The sequence below is a fragment of the Schistocerca americana genome, chromosome 7 (genome assembly GCF_021461395.2).
Source record: "Schistocerca americana isolate TAMUIC-IGC-003095 chromosome 7, iqSchAmer2.1, whole genome shotgun sequence".
Taxonomy (NCBI): domain Eukaryota; kingdom Metazoa; phylum Arthropoda; class Insecta; order Orthoptera; family Acrididae; genus Schistocerca; species Schistocerca americana.
In genome coordinates, this window is record NC_060125.1 from 289,814,529 (window position 1) to 289,837,706 (window position 23,178).

At 41.1% G+C, this 23,178-nt stretch overlaps 1 protein-coding gene across 1 annotated transcript in view; it reads right to left on the bottom strand.

Annotated features, from left to right (window-relative positions):
- Positions 1-3,938: 3,938 nt before the first annotated feature.
- The window catches only part of LOC124622881 (myrosinase 1-like), a 62,436-nt gene continuing 43,196 nt past the window's right edge, over positions 3,939-23,178 (bottom strand). Inside the window, exons 9-11 of the mRNA XM_047148674.1 lie at positions 14,360-14,494; positions 4,768-4,874; positions 3,939-4,065 (exon numbers count right to left, since the gene is read on the bottom strand). Coding sequence (XP_047004630.1) covers positions 3,939-4,065; positions 4,768-4,874; positions 14,360-14,494 — 369 coding nt within the window. The remainder of the gene's footprint in view (positions 4,066-4,767; positions 4,875-14,359; positions 14,495-23,178) is intronic.

The window sequence follows — 23,178 nt, forward strand, 5'->3', positions numbered from 1 at the left end:
CGGGAAGCCAGCAGGGTGAATTTTGCAACCTCCAGCACCCCAGGAGGTGGTTGTTGGCACCGCCAGTTCAGTCTCCGGCGGCAGGGCTTTTATGCCATCCGACAGGCAGGCGTCACTTCCGGCAAAACACTGCAAGGCAAGCGGAATGTCTGTTCAAAGTGAATAACGAATGGAGACGCTGTTTCCCCCCCTCGGCGTGTCGCCCTGGGCTCACGAAATCGTCGCAGGCGACAATACCAGCAAAGAAAGTACCTCCACGAATCCCCCATTCCATATTTTTTAAAAGTGATACAGAGGAGGTGAATGTGTCCGGTTACACACTGGCGCCAAGATAGCGTCTGGAAATTTTTTCAACGGGCGGCGACTCCCACAGGTGACCGCGATTGGTCAGATCGACGTGACGTAAGCGATGTTTCCCGCGCACTCATTGGTGAAAAACAGTTGCGTTTGGACAGCCACAGCAGTGGAGCGGCACGCCGTACTAGACTTTTGGTAGAAATAGGTGACTTGCGTTTCAGGTCTGTTGGATATGGACACAGTACTCTGTACCGGACGATAATTGTGGAGTAGGTGTGTACCTTATCCGGAACTACGGATAATTTCGCGCAATTGTGTCGTATGTGTGCGCCGCTGTAGTTGCAGAGGCATCACACCTGGTTGGTATCACAAAACGATGAGAACAGCCGGCTGGGGAACCTGTCGTGAAGTAGATTAGCAGAATAGGTAACTTACGCAGCTCCAGCAGTAACACGATCAGACTCATAGAAGTTAAACTGGTGGCCATTGAACGACTGAGCGTCGCAGCACATTCTTACATTATTTCTATGATTTGTACTGATGGAAAGAACGTGGCCTAGAATCTTGTGCTCTCGTTCAGTTAGAGGAAAGTGCCAATCCACATTGATAGGTTTTATAGTTGTAGATTAGTGTTATACTCCTTCCTCTTTATTAAGATATTAATTAGTCCACTCTCAAGAGGCATCACCTCATTAATTCAATTTGATAGTATATGTATTCGTTAAATGGAATTAATCTGATTATCTTTCCTGATATTTCAGACTACCTACATTGTCACACCAACCCTATCCTACAACCTAGTCAAAAATTTTGGTGGGGTTAACTTGATGTTAATAATTTACATCCATCACTACTTCCTATGAGACAAGCGACCTAACTCAATCTGATTCTTTAACAGTGGCCTGTACTGCATAGTCAAATGTTACTACGCGCACAAGAATAGGAATTGGGGGGGGGGGGTATTTCTAATTGAATTGCGAGTTCAGTAAATAGGTCATTTGCATATCGCCCCATGACAGCAAAGGAAACTCGGAGGTTGCTTCCCAAGGTACCCAAATCACAAATAAAAAATAATAAATTCTTTGTTCCTATGCAACAATATAAATAAAACCACCGAAGGGAGCGAAGCAATGTTAAGTTTTTAAAACCAAAATGAAATCATTATATCTGTATACCTTAGGCCGGTGTTACATTATCATATTTCTTTGTCAAAGCTGATGTGTCTAATGCTTATGTCAAAAATATCTGATGGTGTAATTGGGAACTTTGTCAGATCTCGCCTGTAGTCAAATAAATATGACCAAATCTAGGGCCTCACAGTAGATTTTGTTGTGTTGGCAGAAGAGCCAACACCGTGTTACTCGTGGAGGCCGAAAAGCACGCGATTTAGCTCACGCAGGTTGGCGTGAGGAGGGAAGGACTATACTTACGTGAGGTCTGGAACATGACAAGAAGTTAGAATTCAGAAAGCGGAATTAATTAGTTTGACACTTAACTTTAATCCATTAATGATGAACGTCGCTCTTGAAGGTACATGATTCACAATATCAATATCAATAGTAACTGAATATGGCGCCTTGCTAGATCGTAGCAAATGACGTAGCTGAAGGCTATGCTAAACTGTCGTCTCTGCAATTGAGAGCGTATGTAGGCAATGAACCATCGCTAACAAAGTCGGCTGTACAACTGGGGCAAGAGCTAGGGAGTCTCTCTAGACCTGCCGTGTGGCGGTGCTCGGTCTGCAATCACTGATAGTGGCGATACGCGGGTCCGACGTATACTAACGGAGCGCGGCCGATTTAAAGGCTACCACCTAGCAAGTGTGGTGTCTGGCGGTGACACCACAGATTTCATCATAAAAGTCGTTCGTCTTCTGTTCAGTGCAATGTGAAATGTAATCGCTTGGATCGCTAGCGTCGCTACAGCTATTTTTCGTCTATGTAGTGTGTTTGCAAACAAGTCTTTAAAGTTGGTTTGTTGCTTCGACTCTTTTTTATTTTTTTTAATAAACTCGCTTCGACTGTGGTGGGGGTTAGCAAGGGGCACGGTGCGTGCTATTAATTATGTGTTCATGGGCAGGTGAAATATGTAGCAGGTGACTTCATGTCCACAATCACAGCTACAGCTAACCATTTCTACATGAGGAAACATCCAAACAGCTTTTTAACGAGGCGGAATAGAGGATGTGGTCACACTCTAAAACAAAAAATTCTTTCTTAGCTTTCCATCCTAGTTTGTCTATTTTTGAACTCTGATTCCCACAAGTTAAAACGCGTTCATCTATTTCGTACCATGTATTAATTTTATATTTGCTGAAACACTAATTCCATTAATTAAATTTAAAATTTACAAATAGTTCTTCCTGCCCATGTAGTGTACAAAACTTTTATTTACCTTCACATATACCCCCTTCAGTACTTTATAAATCACTTCACATGTGTCTGGAATCATTTTGATAAATGTGCAATGTGATATTTGAGTGCTGTGTTGTAAACTAAAGCAGCTCTCTCATGTATTAAGAAACCGCGTGTTGCAAATACACACACAGTGCAATTTTGGTGCTAGAAACTGCAGCGCGTAATAACAAGATGTCGTCCCCATCTTGAAAACTGACGGAAAATATGACGGCAGTGTAATACCCCTTTATAGCGCCATGTCGAAGATTTTTGTCAAAGAAATTTGACGAATGTTTGATCTTATTTCTTTGTCAAAGAAATATGATATTGTAATTACGGCTATAGACAATTCACTATTAGTTTGTGTTCGTAAAGATAAGATTTTGGCGCTTAATTCTGCCTCTGGTGTAAATTTCTGAAAATATATTTGTCACTAAGCTAAAAAAACTAAAAGTGCCATCTGTTGGTTTTCTGGTTTACTGCGCTGTGATGATTAAATCCTGAACTTGTAAGCTAAACAGACGATTTTAGATACCTTTTCCTTCCGTGATCTGGTTTGGATGATTACTCTTAGTTACGCTCGAGACACCTGTGTAAACTCTATGAAAATTTGTCATGCAATTTTGGAGATCAGTGTATCCAGAGAAACAGACAAATACGACAGTTTTAGATAAAATTTTAAACCACTATATCTTTTTATTTCATCATTCAGTTTTGATTAAGTAAAGCCTGCATTTGGCCCAAGCTACACTCAATTTCCAGAATGAGATTTTCACTCTGCAGCGGAGTGTGCGCTGATATGAAACTTCCTGGCAGATTAAAACTGTGTGCCCGACCGAGACTCGAACTCGGGACCTTTGCCTTTCGCGGGCAAGTGCTCTACCAAGTTTGGAAGTTAGGAGACGAGATACTGGCAGAAGTAAAGCTGTGAGTACCGGACGTGAGTCGTGCTTCGGTAGCTCAGATGGTAGAGCACTTACACTCAATTTACCTGCAAAAATCCCATAAAAATTTGTTTCGAATTTTTTGCAGATTAGCTAGTTCAAACAGACAAACAGACATACGTGACAGTTTTACATTTTATTACAGGCATAGAATAACACATGCAATACAACAACAAAGAAAAGCAAACATTCCTTTTGTGTGAAGTTATTAGTTATCAGTGTAGTGGCAGTTAATTCCATTTTTATTTTTGGAGCATTATTACATACATTAAACTTAACAGGTTAAAGACATCGTTACGAATTAGTTAAAATATTCCATTGGTAGCTCATTGCTAGAGTATATTTGAGCTAGGGTCTGAACCGAGTCTTTAGCTGTCCTCGGTCGCGCATCATCATTGAAGTCCACGTAGTAGAGTCCAAATTTGGCCCTGAAACAAAATAAGAGACAAATAACTCTCAAAGATAATCAAATCTCGCCGTTCCCACGAAAGTAGACAAGAATCAAGTCAGTGAAGAAGTCTCAGAAACTGAGAGAAGGTGAATTTCTTCGCTAAGGTCGCCAAGATTCCCGATTACTGGTTTTGGTAAGCATCGTTGCTGTCTGAAGACCTCGATGAGAGGTTATTACGTGTCTCCTGTACCAGCTGTACAAACCCTCTTTCTAAAACATTGCCAGGTATGTGAGGGACGAGATGAACGACGCATCGACAAGTCAGGATCAAAACAACAGTATACAGAATAGTTTTAAACCTGACTTGCCAGCGCACCCCTCCTCTCATCCCTCACATACCTGGCAAGATTTTAGAAATAGTATTTGTACATCTGGTATAGGAGACATGTAATAAACTTTTATCGGCGTCTGAAGTTGGTAATCATGCTTACCGAACCCGGTAATAGAGGATTATTTGCAAGTGATCTTGGCTATGAAGTTCTCCTTCTTTCAGGTAATTAATACAGATTGCTCCTTACCACTCAAGATGAGTAAATTAAAGACTCAAAAAGTTTTGCCCTGTGTATTAAGAAGAAAGAGGAAGGAAAGCGTGTTGCATAACCACGTCATAAAACTGCAGTTTAACAGAATATCGATGGAAATGTCGGTGTAAGTATCGAAGCAGACAGGCAGAACTTACGTGTATCCCCATGACCACTCGAAATTGTCCATGAGAGTCCAGGCTGTGTAACCGAAGATATCGATGCCATCTTCGTTAATTGCCTTCAACATCTCCGCCATATAGCTCTGAAAGCAGTAGTGAGAAAATTCAACATATTTTCGTCGTTTTAAATGACATTTTTCCTTCTTAATGTAATACGACGTACTTTAAATTAATGAATATGAAGTTGAAAAGGAAAAAATAGTTGCGAAGAACTAAGAAAAGATTGCCATAAAGTTTTACGATCATAATTATACAGACAGTGGAGGAGTTCCTAGATAGTAGCGCACAGTATGTCATTCATAACAGAGAGTTATCTTCAAACACAAACAGGTGTACCCAAAGGGAGTATTGTAGGACCACTACTATTCACGATATATAGTGTATAGGTACAGATACTTCAGATATTTCTATTTGTACAGTCGTATTGCACCACTAGGTGGACTACACCTTTTAGCGTCCATGCATCCACCCTTCATCACCCGACCTGTTACCCATGAGAAAATAAACGTTAATGACTTGCACTTGCCAGATGTACTTGGAGGTACTAAACAACCAAAAAACATATAACCTGTAATTAGTAATATGCAAATGACGTAAGTGCTGATGTAATATTGTTCGGTACACTATCCTCAGTCACAAATACAAAAATGTGCACTGATACCTTGTACATAAATGACCTAGAGGATAACGTCAGTACTCCCGCGAGGTATTTTGCGGATGAATACAGCCAAGACGAAAAGCTATAAAACTGTAGCGAAATGCAGTCAGACCTGAACAGGATCGACGCTTGATGCAGGGATTGGCAATTGACCCTCAATAATAACAATAATTAGACAGAAATACTCATTATTGTACAAAATACTTTATTCCGAGATTATATACGACCGGTTCCGCAATATTACAATCGCATATTGAGGGAAAGATTACAATAGCGCGAAACCGCTAACTTGTTATCTTCGAATAGAGTTTTTTCAGTCATCCGTCTTGTGACAGGTTTAATTTGACTTCCTCTGCAGTTTTTACCCACTTCTGCTCCAATTTTAACCACAGAAGTTATTCCGTGATCTCTTAACACGTGAACTACCATCTTGTCACCTCTTCTTGTAAGTGTTTTCCATATATTTCTTTCCTTGCCAAATCAGCCAAACTCCTCATTGCATACGTTATCAGTCCACCTAATTTTAAACATTCTTCCTTAGCACCACATCTTAAATGCTTCGATTTTCTTCTGTTCCGGTTTACCGACAGTCCATGTTTCACTACCATACAACGTTGCGCTCCAGACGCACATTCTGGTTTCAAACCAACAGATTGCTGTTGACAATGAATAATCCATCTACTTCGTGACCACCAATCCTGATATTAGGTTCTTCGGTCCTCTCATTTCTGCTGCTTCTCATTACTTTCCTCTTCTTTCGACTTAGTTTCAGTCCATATTTTGTACTCATTAGACCGTTCATTCCGTTCAACAGAGCCTGTATTTCTTCTTCAGTTTCAATGAGCACTACAATGTTATTAGCGAATATTATCATTGACATCTTTTCACCTTGGATTTAAAATCCACTGTTGAGTTTTTCCATTATTTCCTCATTGCTTCTTCGATGGATAGATTGAACAGAATGGGTGAATAACTACATACCTGTCTTCAGCCCTTTTTAATTCAAGCACTTCGTTCTTGGTCTTCCACTCTTATTGCTCTCTTTTGGTTCCTGTACATATACTATATTACTCACATTTTCCTATAACTTAACCCCATTTTTCTCAGAATTTCGAATATCTTGCACCATTTGACTTTGTCGAACGCTTTTTGCAGCTCGACAAACCCCTTGAAAGTGTCTTCATTGTTCTTTAGTCTTGCTTCCATCATCATCATCTGTAACGTCAGAACTGCCCTTTGGTGCCCATACCTTTCCTGAAGCCAATCTAATAGCCCTCTGACACATCCGCTATATTCTTTCCAATTCTTCTGTACATCATCCTAGTCTGCAACTGGGTGTATAACTGTTGAGCTACCGAGCGAGGTGGCGCAATGGTTAGACACTGGACTCGCATTCGGGAGGACGACGGTTCAATCCCGCGTCCGGCCATCCTGATTTAGGTTTTCCGTGATTTCCCTAAATCATTCCAGGCAAATGCCGGGACGGTTCCTCTGAAAGGGCAAGGCCGACTTCCTTCCCTAATCCGATGAGACCGATGACCACGCTGTCTGGTCTCCTTCCCCAAACAACCAACCAACCAACTGTTGAGCTGATTGTACAATGGCTCAAAGCCAATCTAATAGCCCTCTATCACATCCACTATATTCTTTCCAATTCTTCTATACATCATCCTAGTCAGCAACTGGGTGTTTAACTGTTGAGCTGATTGTACAATAGCTCTGGCACTTGTTAGCTCTTGTAATCTTCGGAATTGTGTGGATTATATTTTTCTGAAAATCAAATGATGTATCGCCAGACTAATGGATTGAACACACCAACGTGAATACTCATTTTATGTCCACTTCTCACAGTGATTTTAGCAATTCTGATGAATGCTATACATCCCTTCTGCCTTATTTGATCTTAAGTCTTCCAGAGCTGTTCGAAATTCTGATTATTATACTGGATCCCCTACCTCCCCTTATAGACACCTTCAATGCACTCTTTCCACCTATCTGCTCTCTCCTCTGCTTTTAGAAGTGGAAATTCATTGCGCTCTTTAAGCCTTGCTTTTAATATGATCGAATGCCGTTTTGAATTTTCTGCATGTCGGATCAATCCTTCTGGCAATCATTTCTTTTTCGGCTTATTCACATTTTGCATTCACGCATTCTGCCTTAGTTTCTCTGCGCTTTCAATTTCTTTTATTCTTAAGTGGCTTGTATCACTGCATTCCTGAATTTCCCTGAGCTTATTAGTACTTCCTTCTTTCACTGATCAACTGAAGTATTTCTTCTGTTATTCATTTTCCTTCTTTGTGCCTACGATTTTTCCCAACTTCTGTGATTGCCATTTTTAGAGATGTCCATTTCTCTTCAAAGGATCTGCGCACTGAGCCAATAATTTGTGGAGTATCCATAGCCATAAAGAAATTCAAGCGTACTTCTTCATTCCTTAGCTCTCCCGTATTCGACTTCTTTCCGCATTGATTCTTTCTGCCAAGTCTCATGAACTTCAGTCTACGCTTCATCAATACTAAATTGTGATAAGAGCTACATCCGCGCCTCACAAGCCAGTATCTGATTTCGGAATTTCTGCTTGACCATGATGTAATGTAATGAAATCTTCGAGTACCTTCTATACTTTTCCGAGTATACATCATCCTCTTGTGATTACTGAACATAGTACTTGTTGTTAGCAGCTGAAATTTATTGCAGAACTGAATTAGTCTTTCTCCTCTATCATTCCTTGTAGCAAACTCATATTCACCTCTAACCCTTTCTTATACTTCTTCCCCTAAAACTACATTACGACCCCCATGACTGTTACGTTTTCATCTTCCTTTACGTACTGAATTAAACGTTCAATAACCTCATATATTTTATCTGTTCATCTTTAGCCTGCGACGTCGGCTTGTATACCTCAACTATCATTGTCGGTGTTTCTTTGTTGTCGATTCTGATGAGAACAACTCTAGCACTTAACTCGCCACAGGAAATCTTTCTCTGCCCTGCCTTTCTATTCATAACGCTTCCTGCTCCGTTATACCATCTGTTGACATTATGCTATACTCACATGACTAGAAGTCCCTGTCTTCTTTAAATTTGACTTCAGTGAACCCCACTATATCTAGACTGGGCGTTAGTATTTCCTCTTCAGTTTTATAACTCCCCTACCACGTTCAAACTTCTGACATTTCACCCGCAGACTCGTAGAACGTTATCCTTTCGTTGGTTGTCCAGTGTCTTCCTGATGGTCGCCTCCCCCTCGGCAGTCCCCTCCCGGATACCCGAAGGGGAGCTCGTCCGGAATTTTTTGCCAATAGATAGATCATCTCAAAAGTTTTTCACTTACAGGCCACATGTTCTGTGGATACACGTTATAGGCCTTTAACGCAGTGGTTTCCATTCCCTTCTGCATGTCGTTGATCATTACTGATTCTTCCGCCTTTAGGGGCAGTTTCCCACCCATAGGGCAAGAGAGTCGCCTGAACCTCTATTCGCTCGTCCATCCTCCTTGACAACACCGTTAGATTTATCAGGATGACTTCCTATGCCGGAAGTCTTCGGCCGTCACTGCAGAAGATTTTTATTCAAACTTTAAGCTGTGGTCGGTAGCGAACCGGGGACCGAGACCATTTTGTTTACTAATGAAAGACGCTTCCCCTAGCCCAGTGGTTCCCAATAGGTGGTCCGCGGACCCAGAGGGGTCCGCAAGATGCTTTAAGAATAAAAATATATATTAAATATATTTCGTATGATAACAGATTTTTCGTTTTGGCCGCTTCCTGCATGACCACAGCTTTAGCGAACGCCAACTTCTGCGTCTAGCTTCTTCCTAGAGTGTAAAGAGACCGGCAGTGAGCATGAGCAACTTCTTATTCATACGGAAGTAAGATGGCTTTCTCGAGGTAGGGTCTTGTCAAGATTTTTTGAACTTTGAGACGAGGTTTGTGTCTCCCTTCTTGACCCAAAGTACGCGGATTTTCTGATGAACTTCTCATGGCTTTGCTCAGTTGCGTTCTTAGCTGATGTGTTTGAACATTTGAATATGTTTTACTTGAGTTTGGAAGGAAAAAGTGTAGACATGTTCAAAGTTGAGGATAAGATTAGTGCTATGGTCAAAAAGTGTCAGATCTGGGCGTCAAGGATAGAAAATCACTAACTAACTTTTCTATTTTAAAACAATCCTTGGCGTCATCAGAGGAGAATTTGCCAGACCAGTCAAGATCATTTTAGCCGAGCATCTACGCAGCCTATCCACCAATTTTAGATAGTATTTCCCTGAACCTGACCCTGACGACAGATGGATTCGGAATCCCTTCAGCTGTGAAGAAATAGACAAAATCCAACGCCTCACTGAATATGAGCAAGATCAACCTGTGGATCTGTCCAGATGTGGTACGATGATAAACATTTTCATCGGTGATAAAATTACAAACTTCTGGGCATCGGCACGGAAGGACTACAAGAAACTTGGAGATAAGGCAATGAAAAATATCCTTCCATTTGCAACCACATATCGGTGTCAGCAAGTAGTTTCTTCCACGTGTTTCATGAAAAACAAACACATCAATCGGCTCGACATGCGGTCAGATTTCAGAGTGAAAGTTTCAAGTTTGGAACCTATTATTTCAGAAATAATGAACTCAAAGGTCAGATTGAACTCATCTCATTAAGAATTGAAAATAAATACTAACTGTATAATGATGGAGTACTCTGTTATAACTGTATTTTTTCAAATAAATAATACTTTGTATGAAATTAGTGTTTTCTTATATTTCACACATGTCTACTCAATGCAATCTCAAGTGTAGTACACTTGAAAGACCAATACCCTCAGTTTAAATTTTTGCCTGTCATTTTCAGTTCATACTCAATTTTTATTTTTTAAGGAGTTTGTTATACTAAATACCCAGATTTGAAGAGAAAGATTTTGAGCAATAATCATAAATTTAACAAAAACAATGATGGCTAAATGGTTCAAATGGCTCTGAGCTCTATGGGACTTAACTTCTGAGGTCATCAGTCCCCTAGAACTTACAACTACTTAAACCTAACTAACCTAAGGACATCACAGACATCCTTGCCCGAGGCAGGATTCGAACCTGCGGCCGTAGCGGTCGAATGATGGCTAAATTGGAAAAGTTTTAAGCTCAATACTTTTTCTATAATCAATATGTCAATGTTCTTTCTAAGTACCAAATATAGAAAACGTAAAAAAAGACTCTTAATTTGGCTTTTTAGGTACTTGATACTTTGATATGACAAGGTACCAATCATGCTCGATGAGGGGGCCCTAGCCCATGGTTGCAAACTTATAAACAGCTAATATGGTTTCGAGAAGTTTTTTAGAAGATTTTAACAAAATGTTTAAAAGAACTTTTTAATAATATCGTGTAGTTACAGCATGGTATAATAATCACTGGAAATGCATAAGGAGCGAGTTCTAGTGGAACGATAACATAAAATTAATAGCAGGTTATGTACATGGTTGACTGAGTTTCATTGGAAGAATCCGCAGGGAGTGTTGTCCACTCAGAAACAAAGCAGATTTTTTTAAATCTCAGACTAGCCTATTAAACACTGTTGTAATTTCAGACCTGCTTGCCGTCGTTTTCTGAACACATTAACTCGTGACTGCCTATGTGAGTGCCATCATACATCAATCATACCTCATTATAGAAGACTTAAGCTGTATTTGCTGTGGATAGGGAATTGTGTGGACTACCATTTTGCACTGAAATAAAATGTTGTTTGAGAGATAGCCCTTATATCGATCTTCTTTCCCTCGACATACAGCTACCTTAGAGGAGAATGATTGAGATAAATGTAGGGTCTACAAGGTGATGGTGTAGAGAACGGCAGTTGACCTTTAACATAAAGAAATGTAATATTTTCCACATACGTATTTGAATATTAACAGTCACATCAATCTAAATGTATAAGATACGTATTACAAACTGTAAGTCATTCACAGTATCCAACGGAACTATGATTAAAGTTCTCCACCTGTCAGCAGGTCCCTTAGCCCATAGGAGGGATGCGGATTATCCAAAGCTGAGCAGCGCGATTTGTCACTGGTTCGTGTAGGAGGGATGCGAGAGAGATACAAAGAGACAGACAGAGGGAGACAGAGAGTTATCTATTTGCTCATCTGATTCCAATGGCGGGCGCTACGAGATATGCTGTACAGGATGTGCTCAAAGTTTTTCCAAAATCAAAAAAATTTTTCCTGAGGAAGTATGTTAGATGCAGGTATGCTGTTTGTTGAAACAGCTAGCTTAAAGCATACAGTTTCTTTTTGTCTTTTTGGATACACTTTCACGTGTGATCCAGCGATTGGCCGTAGAACATATAGGGTGCTCAGTTTCTCTATATGTCTCTGCCTACACCTCTTCCGACACCGCCGTTAGAACATCGCTTATTCGTACCCTAAGAAATTATGCAACAAAAACTGGTGAATCGAACGCCTTATGTTTAAGAAAAAATACAAAAGAAGTCAAGATGAGTTATGTCTGCTGAAACTGGTGGCCATGATGTTCGACCGTCTCCAGTGATCCTTCTGTTTGGAAAGGTTTCATCCAAGAAATGGCGAAAAAATTACATCCAGTGTGCACGGTCGTGTTGAAATACTACCCATTTTTGGAAGAGATAGTCCGCAGCTCGTGGTCGTGCGGTAGCGTTCTCGCTTCCCACGCCCGGGTTCCCGGGTTCGATTCCCGGCGGGGTCATGGATTTTCTCTGCCTCGTGATGACTGGGTGATGTGTGATGTCCTTAGGTTAGTTAGGTTAAAGTAGTTCTAAGTTCTAGGGGACTGATGACCATAGATGTTAAGTCCCATAGTGCTGAGAGCCATTTGCAAGAGATAAAGAAATTAGATGCTTTCAGAATACATGCAGAGGTAAATCCACAAAAACTTGGTGAGTTAGATAACCAACAAACTGTGCCGCTGTATCTAGCATAGTTACATAAATATAAATTTCTGTAATCAGGGAAAGACTTTATGCTCCTTCCGGTGCACCACAATGAGGTTTACTATTGAAATTGCGAAAGTGTGCATGCTAGCTGTACATCTCAAACTATTTGACTATCTTTGTTCCCGTAGTACATGATGGACTTCCATACAGTAAAAATTTTATTCATGGCTGTCAGTCAGCAGCCGGAAAGCACGTTTTAAGAACAGAAATATTCTGTTGTCAGATGCACAAATTTTTTATTAGATTAACTTCTTGACCAATTTCGGCAAATTAATTTGCCATCCTCAGAAGATATTACAATTAAGGTTACATCGGAAAGAAATCGTCAAGCAAATTCTGGAAGATGGAGTCCTTCGTTAAAATAATATGTGATATGTTAGTGTCGGTTGCGCGTGTTCTCACATTTTCAACAGGACTCATACTTTCTTTAAGCACGGAACAAAACGAAAAATTAAATATATTGGGAAAGCAGTTCAAAGAAAAGGGCATCATACGTTATCTATAGCCTCAGCGAATTTCGAGTACATCATTACTGTTACTCCCAGCTTCAGTTTGCAACATTCTTGGTGGGTGATTCTTCCTAAAGATCCTCCTATGCTTCCTCCGAGTTTATGTGTCGTCGTGGTTACGCCTTTCAGCCAGTATATTATTCTGCTGTAATGTGCAGATATCTCGTCATATCTCCAGCATTTTTACAAGTATCCCCCCTCCCCCAGCGATTCTGAGAAATGTGTTAACTACTACTAGCAGAAATTTACACCGAACCTCACTGAGTCTTTCTTATTTCCCACAGTTGTTGCCGACACCGTATTATCCCACAGCGCTGTTATCCGCTACTTCACCTATTACAGTGTTCAAGCCTCCGATTATTAGATTTTCGTATCCATTTAAGTGATGAGATACGGTATCAGTTCCTTCATACACACTTTATATATAGCAGTCTTCTGTTTGTGACTATGCATGTATATCTGTACTACTGTTGTTGGTTTTGGTGTGGATTCGATACTGATCAGGAAAATCCTCGATGAAATTTGTGGCCGGCCGTGGTGTCCGAGATAGGCGCTACAGTCTGGAACCGCGCGACCGCTACGGTCGCAGGTTCGAATCCTGCTTCGGGCATGGATGTGTGTGATGTCCTTAGGTTAGTTAGGTTTAATTAGTTCTAAGTTCTAGGGGACTGATGGCCTCAGAAGTCAAGTCCCATAGTGCTCAGAGCCATTTGAACCATTTGACGAAATTTGTACACTCCTCGTTCAACTTGTTATTTACTGTATACCGAATCCTCCTCCCATAGTAAAATTTTTGAACTGGTTTATTAACCTGTGATGGTATGTCTTTCCATTCTTACCATTTCACTTTACTGTCTGCAAATAGATATGAAATCTATGTTAGTATATCCTTACTACATTTAGACTTTGTAAATTTCGCTCCCACTCTCGTTGAACCACACCCTATTTTGATTTTTATTCTTTTAGTAGGCACTTCTTCCTTTGAAATTCCCTGTGGGAGATAAGAATAGTGAATGGGGCTTTACAATGGACTCGATTGCCACTGGAGAGGCCATCGCGTTACTTTTTAAATTATAGACATGATTTCCGGTGGTTACAACTTATGTATCCTTAACTGAGTGCCTCCTTATGAAATTGATTCTGACTATTTCGTTTTTGTAGGCAGTTTTATAATCCACGACCCCCAGAATCGCCTTCTGATCCTCCGCCCTCTTTGACAATGCCGTTCACAGATCGACGATGGCTGCTTTTACTCTACCATGGTTGAAGATTTTTATTTATAATGTAAGCAGTAGCTGTGTTCGAACCCGACACGCAGGACCTGTGGATTAGTAGTCGAAGATACCATCCCTATATGACGATGAAAGTATTATAATAAAAACGGTCTATAAGGATAAGTTGCAGAACAGAAGAAAATATTTTGAATCTAGCAATAACTTACGGTAATATAGTTGGTACGGTTCACATCGTTCCACTCGCCATTGTCTGAGTATCCATTCTCCGTAACAAATATGGGATATCCTGGGTATTCATTAGCAATCCAGTTGAGAAGCTTACGGAATCCCCAGGGAGCCACCTGTTCAAGGAAAAACAGGAGAAATTTTTGCTAAAGTAAATTTATTACATTACTTAAGATACAGAAAATCAATAATCTTACAATGAAACCCAAAAGACATCTAAGTAGGCTCTCATATATTGTTCACCAAGTGAAACACAAACAGATGGAGGTAACTAGAACCAAATTTTACTGGCGTCTCAGGAAAAACAAAAAGTAAGTTCTTTTTTGCTTGCATTAGGTCACAACTAAATAAGTATCAAGCAACGTACTGTAAATAGCTAAAACTATTCAATACTCACCCCGTGACAATAAATCCGCGTAGTCTATGGAGCGTCTAGATTTTAATGTCGTTTACATTCTTTATATGGCATTTGAACAGGGCGTAAGGGATTGTAGTGAAGGATAGGCGATTGCAAACTGAAACGAGCGGCATTACCCTATTAATCTAAGCAGTCCAATTTAGCGTTCCATTAACATGCAATCATCGCAGAGTGTGTCTGTTAACTTCCTCTAAAGCTTGGTAATATATAACCCGTTGGTGGCACATATTTCAGTTACGAACTTTTCCTTATTATGACGTCTGCTGAAGGGAATTGTACCACTGGTGCAGTTGACCTTATGTACACTATCCTAGGTTTATTACATATTAATTTTCATCAGAAGGAATTACCGCCAGTTCACGGCTTTGAACATTTCGTGAGAATAAGGAAAACTTTGTAACGTACTCACTTCACTTACGTGTAGAACTGTTTTCCTTAAGCCAATAATTTTAATAATGGAAGCCCTAATAGATTTTATTTCAGTTCATTACAACGACGTAAATTAATGTACCTAATTTCTTTACAAATAGCAACAATGCTCTAAAGGAGGAATCATCCCTCACGCTATAAATAATGTATGCTGGAGAGAATGCCTGCCACAAATACCACTCTGGTCTGTAAATGAGTAAACATTTGGAGTGTAAAATGTTATGACCTGATGACTACGGCCTCGTGTCTGAACTTCGCTGTATCACGCACCATAAATTTCTATTTCTGCAATATTTTTGTAATGAACGCTGAAGAAAGCACCTCAGCAGGCATCTAAAACGCAGACTCATATTTCTGGATGAACGCTGTAATGTTTATTGAGGAGTCATCTTGGTTACACGACTAACTTCCACAGAAATAGCCATTTTCGAGTATTTAAGCAGAGAAGTGCCATAGTCATAAAATGGTACCTGAATTACACTGCATACTACCGTTAGCGATGGTTATAACACAAGTGCTGTTCCTCGTTATAGGTCACAAACAATGCACTTCAGACTAACTCTCGCACCCAACTATACGCTGGAACTGAATAACAGACTGTTGCTGATTCTTGACGAATCATCTAACAAATACATACACTTACACTGTCTCAGAATTTAATGAAAATATTTCTAATCTCCCATTTCGACTACGATTTTCGGGATGTTTCCTTTGATCATGAAGTAAATGCTGGAACAGAACTTTTGCTTCCAAACATTCTTATTTGGGATTCCTTCTGCCCCCTAGTTGCAGCCCGTTGGGATATATGGTTGAAAAGATGAAGTCCTACAACACCCCGGCTTGCGGCTACGAGTTGAGAATAAGAGATGTAAACAAAATAAATACAGATATACTAAGATGGTATCTGTTCTTTCGGACATGTCCGAAAGAACAGATAATTAGAATGAAATTACAATGAAATTACAATGTCCGAAAGAACAGCTATCATGTTAATATATATATATAGTTAAGGCTCACCGGCCACTTGACCATCTTCTTCCTCTGTGCGAATGCACAGACAGTGCCCGAACTCTTACGGGAATCGGCAACGCGCTGTGAGTAATGAGTATAATAGGCGGGGGCACTACGAATGTAGTGCGGGACAATACGTTGAGAATGTGGGTTTCGCGGGAGGCGTGCCAGAGATAAATCCTTGCAGTGGCGCTATCCTCTGTGTCCTCGGTGGCTCAGATGGATAGAGCGTTTGTCATGTAAGTAGGAGATCCCGGGTTCGAGTCCCGGTCGGGGCACACATTTTCATGTGTCCCCGTTGACGTATGTCAATGCCTGTAAGCACATAAGGGTGTTCATTTCATTGTAATTTCAAAAGAAATACGTTGATGACATCAGACTGTTTGATTCAAGTACAGAACAAATTTCAACAGCGAGTGTAACAACTTAATTAGGCAAGTTTAAAGAAAGTCCTGAAAATCAGTTATATTAAGAGTACTATAACTTATAGCGACCATATAGAAAGGGAAATCGCACAAATTAATAATGAATTCAAGGAACAAAGTTGAGTTCCATCTCACTCCCCCTCTCTGTCACGCGGGGGCCCGCCATCCGGTGCAAGTTTCTTCAGGTGAAGCCACTGAGGCGACTTGTGTGTCGCCGATGATGAGCGCAATACAACACCCGGTCGCTGATTGGAGAATATCCCCAATCCTGCTAGGAATCGAACCCAGGCCGCTTCGGTTGGCATTAAACCTGGATTTTCCCGCATATAACGAGGAAAACGAAACGTTCCATAGTTCTCCGCGATGCCGTGGTGTCGCGCGAAGTCTCAAGCTCATCTGCAATTCCATGCAATACATACGCTCCTAGCGATTTGCTGAGAGAGATATTCACCATGTGACGTTTTTCACCGTTTGTTACGAAGGAAATTTTTATGAATGAGCCCGAGTCAGTGTTGAGTACTGCTACACTCACAAAACGGTCATCATAATACTCGTTAGCCACGATGCGTGCGATTGTCACTACTCCAGCTCCAATGATACAGGGTGACAGTTATTGAACTACATGAAATAAAATCGTCGTAACATCTGAACGGTTTATATTAGGGCGTACAAACTGCATGGTTGGCCGCGGGGCATGATGGCAATTAGTATGCGCTGTATGGTTTGGGTTTGGGACGAATCCCACCTTCATTTGGTTTTGTTAGTCAAGAATCAAAACTGGGGTATTTGGAGGACTGAGAATCCGCATTTCGCGATAGAGACGTCTCACGGTGACTTCCGAAAGGTACGTGAAGGTTGTGGAAGATGATTTAATCCCCATTGTCCAAAGTGACCCATATTTCGACAAGATGTGGTTCATGCAAGACGGATCTCGACCCGTTCGAAGTAGGATTGTGTTTTGATGTCCTGGAGGAGCACTTTGGGGACCGCATACTGGCTCTGGGGGACCCAGAGGCCAATGGCGTGGGCCTCGATTGGCCGTTATACTCTCCGGATCTGAACACATGCGACTCCTTTTTGCGGGGCTATATTAAAGACAAGGTGTACAGCAATAACGGTTTGTATTATGGTGTTCCAACTGCATGGTTGGCCGCGGGGCATGATGGCAATTGGTGAGCGCTGTATGGTTTGGTTCATTTCTGAGGTGAAAACAGCCATTCAGGAAGTGATCGACAGCACAGCTGTTCCGACACTCCGGCGGGCCATGCAGAACTTCGCTATTCGTCTGCGCCACATCATCGCCAATCATGACAGGCATGTCGAACATGTCATAACCTAAATCCGAAAATCAGTAGTGACGTTTACATGTTGAATAAAGTGTGTGCATGCCTTAGTTTGTAAATAATTTACGTTTTTTTCACATAGTCAATAATTGTCACCCTGTAAGTGCCCTGTACCAATACAACCGTATTCGGAAATATTCCGAGGGTATATCAATGGACTGGTAAACGTAAACAGCTAACAGTTAATACATCACTTCCCTGCTATTCCCCTGGGATTCTACGCAAAGCAAATCAGTGTAACAGTTGATTGAAATGTAGGTTTACAGCAATTCCAGAATCAGTTTTCCACCCATAAGGACGCAGTTTATTAATTTTATTCAGCCCACTTCAGATTCGTCTCTTCCCAATAAATACCTACAGCGATCTACTATATCCGCGACTTAATACGTGGTCACAATACTGACATAAATAAGAGTAAACCTGATCAGAATTACACGCTTCTGCACCATAATGCACATAAGATCTTTTCAGTGTGGAAGTTTCGACCAAAGTGAATCACAAACTTTTGACTTAAGAAGGCTACACGAAAATATATACTCTGTAAGCCCCTGTACAGTAAGTAGCAGAATGCTCTTCGCAACACTATGAACTAAACAGACGAGTCGCGAGTTCGCACGTTTGGAAATGACGCAATATTTTGAGGGTACCGACGCTCCGATGCATTTGCAGACTATGGAAGGTGTAGTTCAGTCCGGAGGTAGTTCTGTGAAGTCTTGGGGTTTTGTGCGTACGATGACTTGTGTTCAGTCATTTAGGTTACAGTGCCACGAACCAGAATGTTTGTTTCAACGTTCTCCGTGGCAAAGTATTTTTCTAGCTTTTGCTACTGATGATGAATAGTCTTCCAAGATGACAACAGCCGAAATCAAATGCCTGCATCCAGAAGTTCCTGGTTTGAGGAACTCCCAAGCACGCTATGGCACTGCAACTGTCCCACTAAACCATTCGATCATAATATGTTCGAGAATGTATGGAAATATATGTAACAGGGGATAGCAAGTAACAGTCAACATATCACAGTCTGGTACCTAATGATCAATGAGTTTTGCGTACAAGGTGGGCAGCAATCTGCGGCTATTTGCTGATGACGTTGTGTTGTACGGTAAGGTGTCTACGTTGAATGACTGTAGGAAGATGTGCAAGACGTCGTAGACAAAATTTATAGGTGGTGTGATGATTGGCAGCTAGCTCTAATATGGAAAAATTTAAGTTAATGCAGATGAGAAGGAAGAACAAACCTATAGTACTCGGATACAGCATTATTAGTGCCTTGCTTGACCCAGTGGAGTCCTCTAAGTATCTGAGAGTAACGTTGCAGAGCCATATGAAATGTAACGATCATGTGAGGACTTTGAATGGGAGAAATTTAGGAAAGTGAGGTTCACCAGTAAGGGCCGGCTGGGGTGGCCGAGCGGTTCTAGGCGCTGCAGTCTGGAACCGCGCGAGAGCTACGGTCGCAGGTTCGAATCCTACGTCGGGCATGGATGAGTGTGATGTCCTTAGGTCAGTTAGGTGTAACTAGTTCTAAGTTCTAGGGAACTGATGACCTTAGAATTTAAGTCCCATAGTGCTCAGAGCCATTTGAACCATTTCACCAGTAAGGGAAACCACACATAGGACAGTGGCGTGGCCAATTCTTGAGTACTGCTCGAGTAGTTGGGATCCGTACTAGGTCGAACTGAAGAAAGACATCGACGCAATTCAGAGGCGGGCTGCTACGATTGATGTCGGTTGTTTCGAACAACACGTAAATATTACGGAGATGCTTCAGGAACTCAAATGGAGGGGAGAACACATTCTTTTCAAGAAACACTACTGAAAACATTTAGAGAACCCGCATTTAAAGTTGACTGCCGAACGATTGTACTGCCTCCAACATACATTGCGGGTAAGCACCACCAAGATAAGATACGAGAAGTTACGGCTCTTGTGGAGGCATATGGACAATCACTTTTCCCTGGCTTTATTTAAGAGTGGAATAGGAAAGGAAATGACTTGTAGTGTATCAGGTACCCTTCGCTACGCAATGTACGGTGGCTTGCGGAGTATCCATGTAGATGCAGAGTGGCTTCAACTAGATGTAGCATGCTTCAAGGAACTTGTCGACTCTCTTGATATCCCAATTTAGGACTCTATAAAGGCTAGGATGTTACATCGTCTTAGTGTGGTGCTCCTGGAAATAACTAATTTCCCTCCAGTGTTCTTAGATTCTCTTTCTTACAAACTTATTTCTCCTTGACAGTTTAGGTCTTGTAATACAGCTACCCCACAAGTGCTTGAAAGTAGCTCGATATTCTAGTAACTGACATGTCACTGTCATCAAAATTAGCCACCCTTGGAACTGTTCATTGCAGTCTACTGGTGATTCATAGTTAACCACCAAATCTCCACTTGTAACTGTTGAACATCTTTTACATCGTTTCCTCAGCTATTAGTCTTGTATGTTACCATCGTTGGTGGTTTATAGGCAACACAGGTGCTCAAAGTAAGTGTAAGGTACAAATTATTTTATAGGCTGACATTACAAGGACTTGAATATTTCGGAGATAATTATTTTAAGAAAACAAGTACCTAATGAAGCACGAGGAAGAGCACTAGAACAGTCATTATGATGAGCTATCAAGCTAATGCAGTAATGAGAGCACGAGGTCACTTCACTCCTTAAATATTCCGAAAATAAATGACAGTGACCTGAAACACAATACCTTAATCTGCTCTGTAATAAATTTTTTGTGTCATCAGTTTTCTAGCTGGTTCGATGGGGCCCGCCACGATTTCCACTCCTGCGCCACGTCTTCATCTGAGAGTGGCAGTTGTACTCAGCGTCACTATATATTTGTTGGGGATATAACAAATATATGTCTTCCTTTACTGTTTTGTTTTTTATGGCTACCTCTTGTTCCGTGACTGCTGTTCTATCATTCTTTCCTTTCTCTTTGTTATAGTTTTCCACATATTCCTCCCACTGATGATTCTGCGTAGAGCCATTTGAGTTCTTATCCTCTCAGACCAGTTCACTTTCAGCACCCTTCGTAACATCACTTCACTAACACTTTAATTCTCTTTTTTTTCGTTTTTCCCTCAGTGCAATATTCACTTTCATGCAATGTTGTGCAATAGACATAGATCCTCAGAAATGTCTTCCTCAGATGAAAGCCACTGCTCGGTACTAGTCTTCTTTCAACGAAGAATGTTTTGTTTGCCTTGCCAATCTGCTTCTTAATTCATCCATGCAGAATTTTTCAACATCAGTTACATGCTTCCCAGGTTTGATGTTAGGTTTACACATAATTGATTTTCCTACCCACCATTACTTTTTTCTTTCTTTCGTTTGCTCTCAATTTATTTTCTGGACTCAAGTGCCCGTTCACACTGTTCAACAAGTCTTTTAACTACCACTCACTAAGAATAATGTCGTTATGCATCTTATGATTAGTATCGTGTCACATTGAACTTTGATTCCACTCCTTAATCTTCCTTTCATTTCCATCATTGCTTCCCCGATGTACAGGTTGTAGGGAAGAATGCATGCGTGCATTACCAATTTTTAATCTGGATACTTGCCTTTGGTCGTCCATTTTGATTGTTACCTACTCCTGCATGTATTATCCGCTTTCGCCTTTAGCTTATATCCATTTTTCTGAAAATCGTTATACTTTCTCAAACTGTTTTTATTTTGCAGACAAATCCCATCAGAGTCTCTGGACTCTTCTTGAGCCTTACTTCCCATTATCAAGCATGTCAGAACTGCTTCATCTGTGCCTTTAAATCACCAAAGAGAGGATAACGTTCTACGAGTCGGGGCGTGGAATGTCAGAAGCTTGAATGCGGTAGGGTAGCTAGAAAATCTGAAAAGTGAAATGCAGAGACTCGATTTAGGTATAGCAGGGGTCAGTGAAGTGAAATACAAGAATTTTTGGTCAGATGAGTATAGGATTATATCAACAACAGAAGAAAAAATGGTTCAAATGGCTCTGAGCACTATGGGCCTCAACTTCTCAGGTCATCAGTCCCCTTGAACTTAGAACTACTTAAACCCAACTAACCTAAGGATAACACACACATCCATCCCCGAGGCAGGATTCGGACCTGGGACCGTAGCGGTCGCGTGGTTCCAGGCTGTAGCGCCTAGAACCGCTCGGCCACCCCAGCCGGCAACAGCAGAAGAAAATGCTATAATGGGAGTAGGATTCGTTATGAATAGGAAGGTCGGGCAGAGACTGTTTTAGTGTGAACAGTTCATTGATAGGGTTGTTCTTATCACAATCGACATACTGACAACGATAGTTCAGACACACATGCTGACATCGCAAACTGAAGATGAAGAGATTGAGAGAGTATATATATTGCAATGGCAATATGAGGATATTGAAAGGGTAATACCATACCTAAAGGGAGATGAAAATCTAACAGTCATGGGGGAGTGGAATTCAGTTGTAGGGGAAGGAGTAGAAGAAAAGGTTACAAGATAATGAGAGAGGAGAAAGACTAACTGAGTTCTGTAATAAATTGCAGCTTGTAATAGCGAATACTCTGTTCAAGAATCACAAGAAGAAGAGGCATACATGGAAAAGGCCGTGTGATACGGGAAGATTTTAGTTACATTACATCATGATCAGACAGAGAGTCCGAAATCAGATTCTGGATTTTGGATTTTATGGGGTATCCAGGAATGGATCACAATGTAGTAGTGATGAAGAGTAACCCGAAGATTAAGAGATTTGTCAGGAAGAATCAATACTCAAAGAAGTGGGATACGAAAGTATTAAGAAATAACGCGATACGCTTGAAGTTCTCTAAAGCTGTAGGCAAGCAATAAAAAGTACTCCAGTAGGCAGAACATCTGAAGAGGAATGGACATCTCTAAAAATGGCAATCAGAAGCTGGGCCGCGCGGGGTAGCCGTGCGGTCAAGGGCGTCTTGCACGGTTCGCGCGGCTCCCCCCCGTCCGAGATTCGAGTCCTCCCTCGGGCATGGACGTGTGTGTTCTCCTTAGTGTAAGCTAGTGTAAGTTAGATTAAGTAGTGTGTAAGCCTAGGGACCGATGACCTCAGCAGTCTGCTCCCATAGTCCTTACCACAAATTTCCAATTTACAGGAGCTGGAAAGAAAAACATATGTACAAAGAAGGTAACTGCAAGGAAACCAATGGTAACAGAAGAAATACTTCAGGTG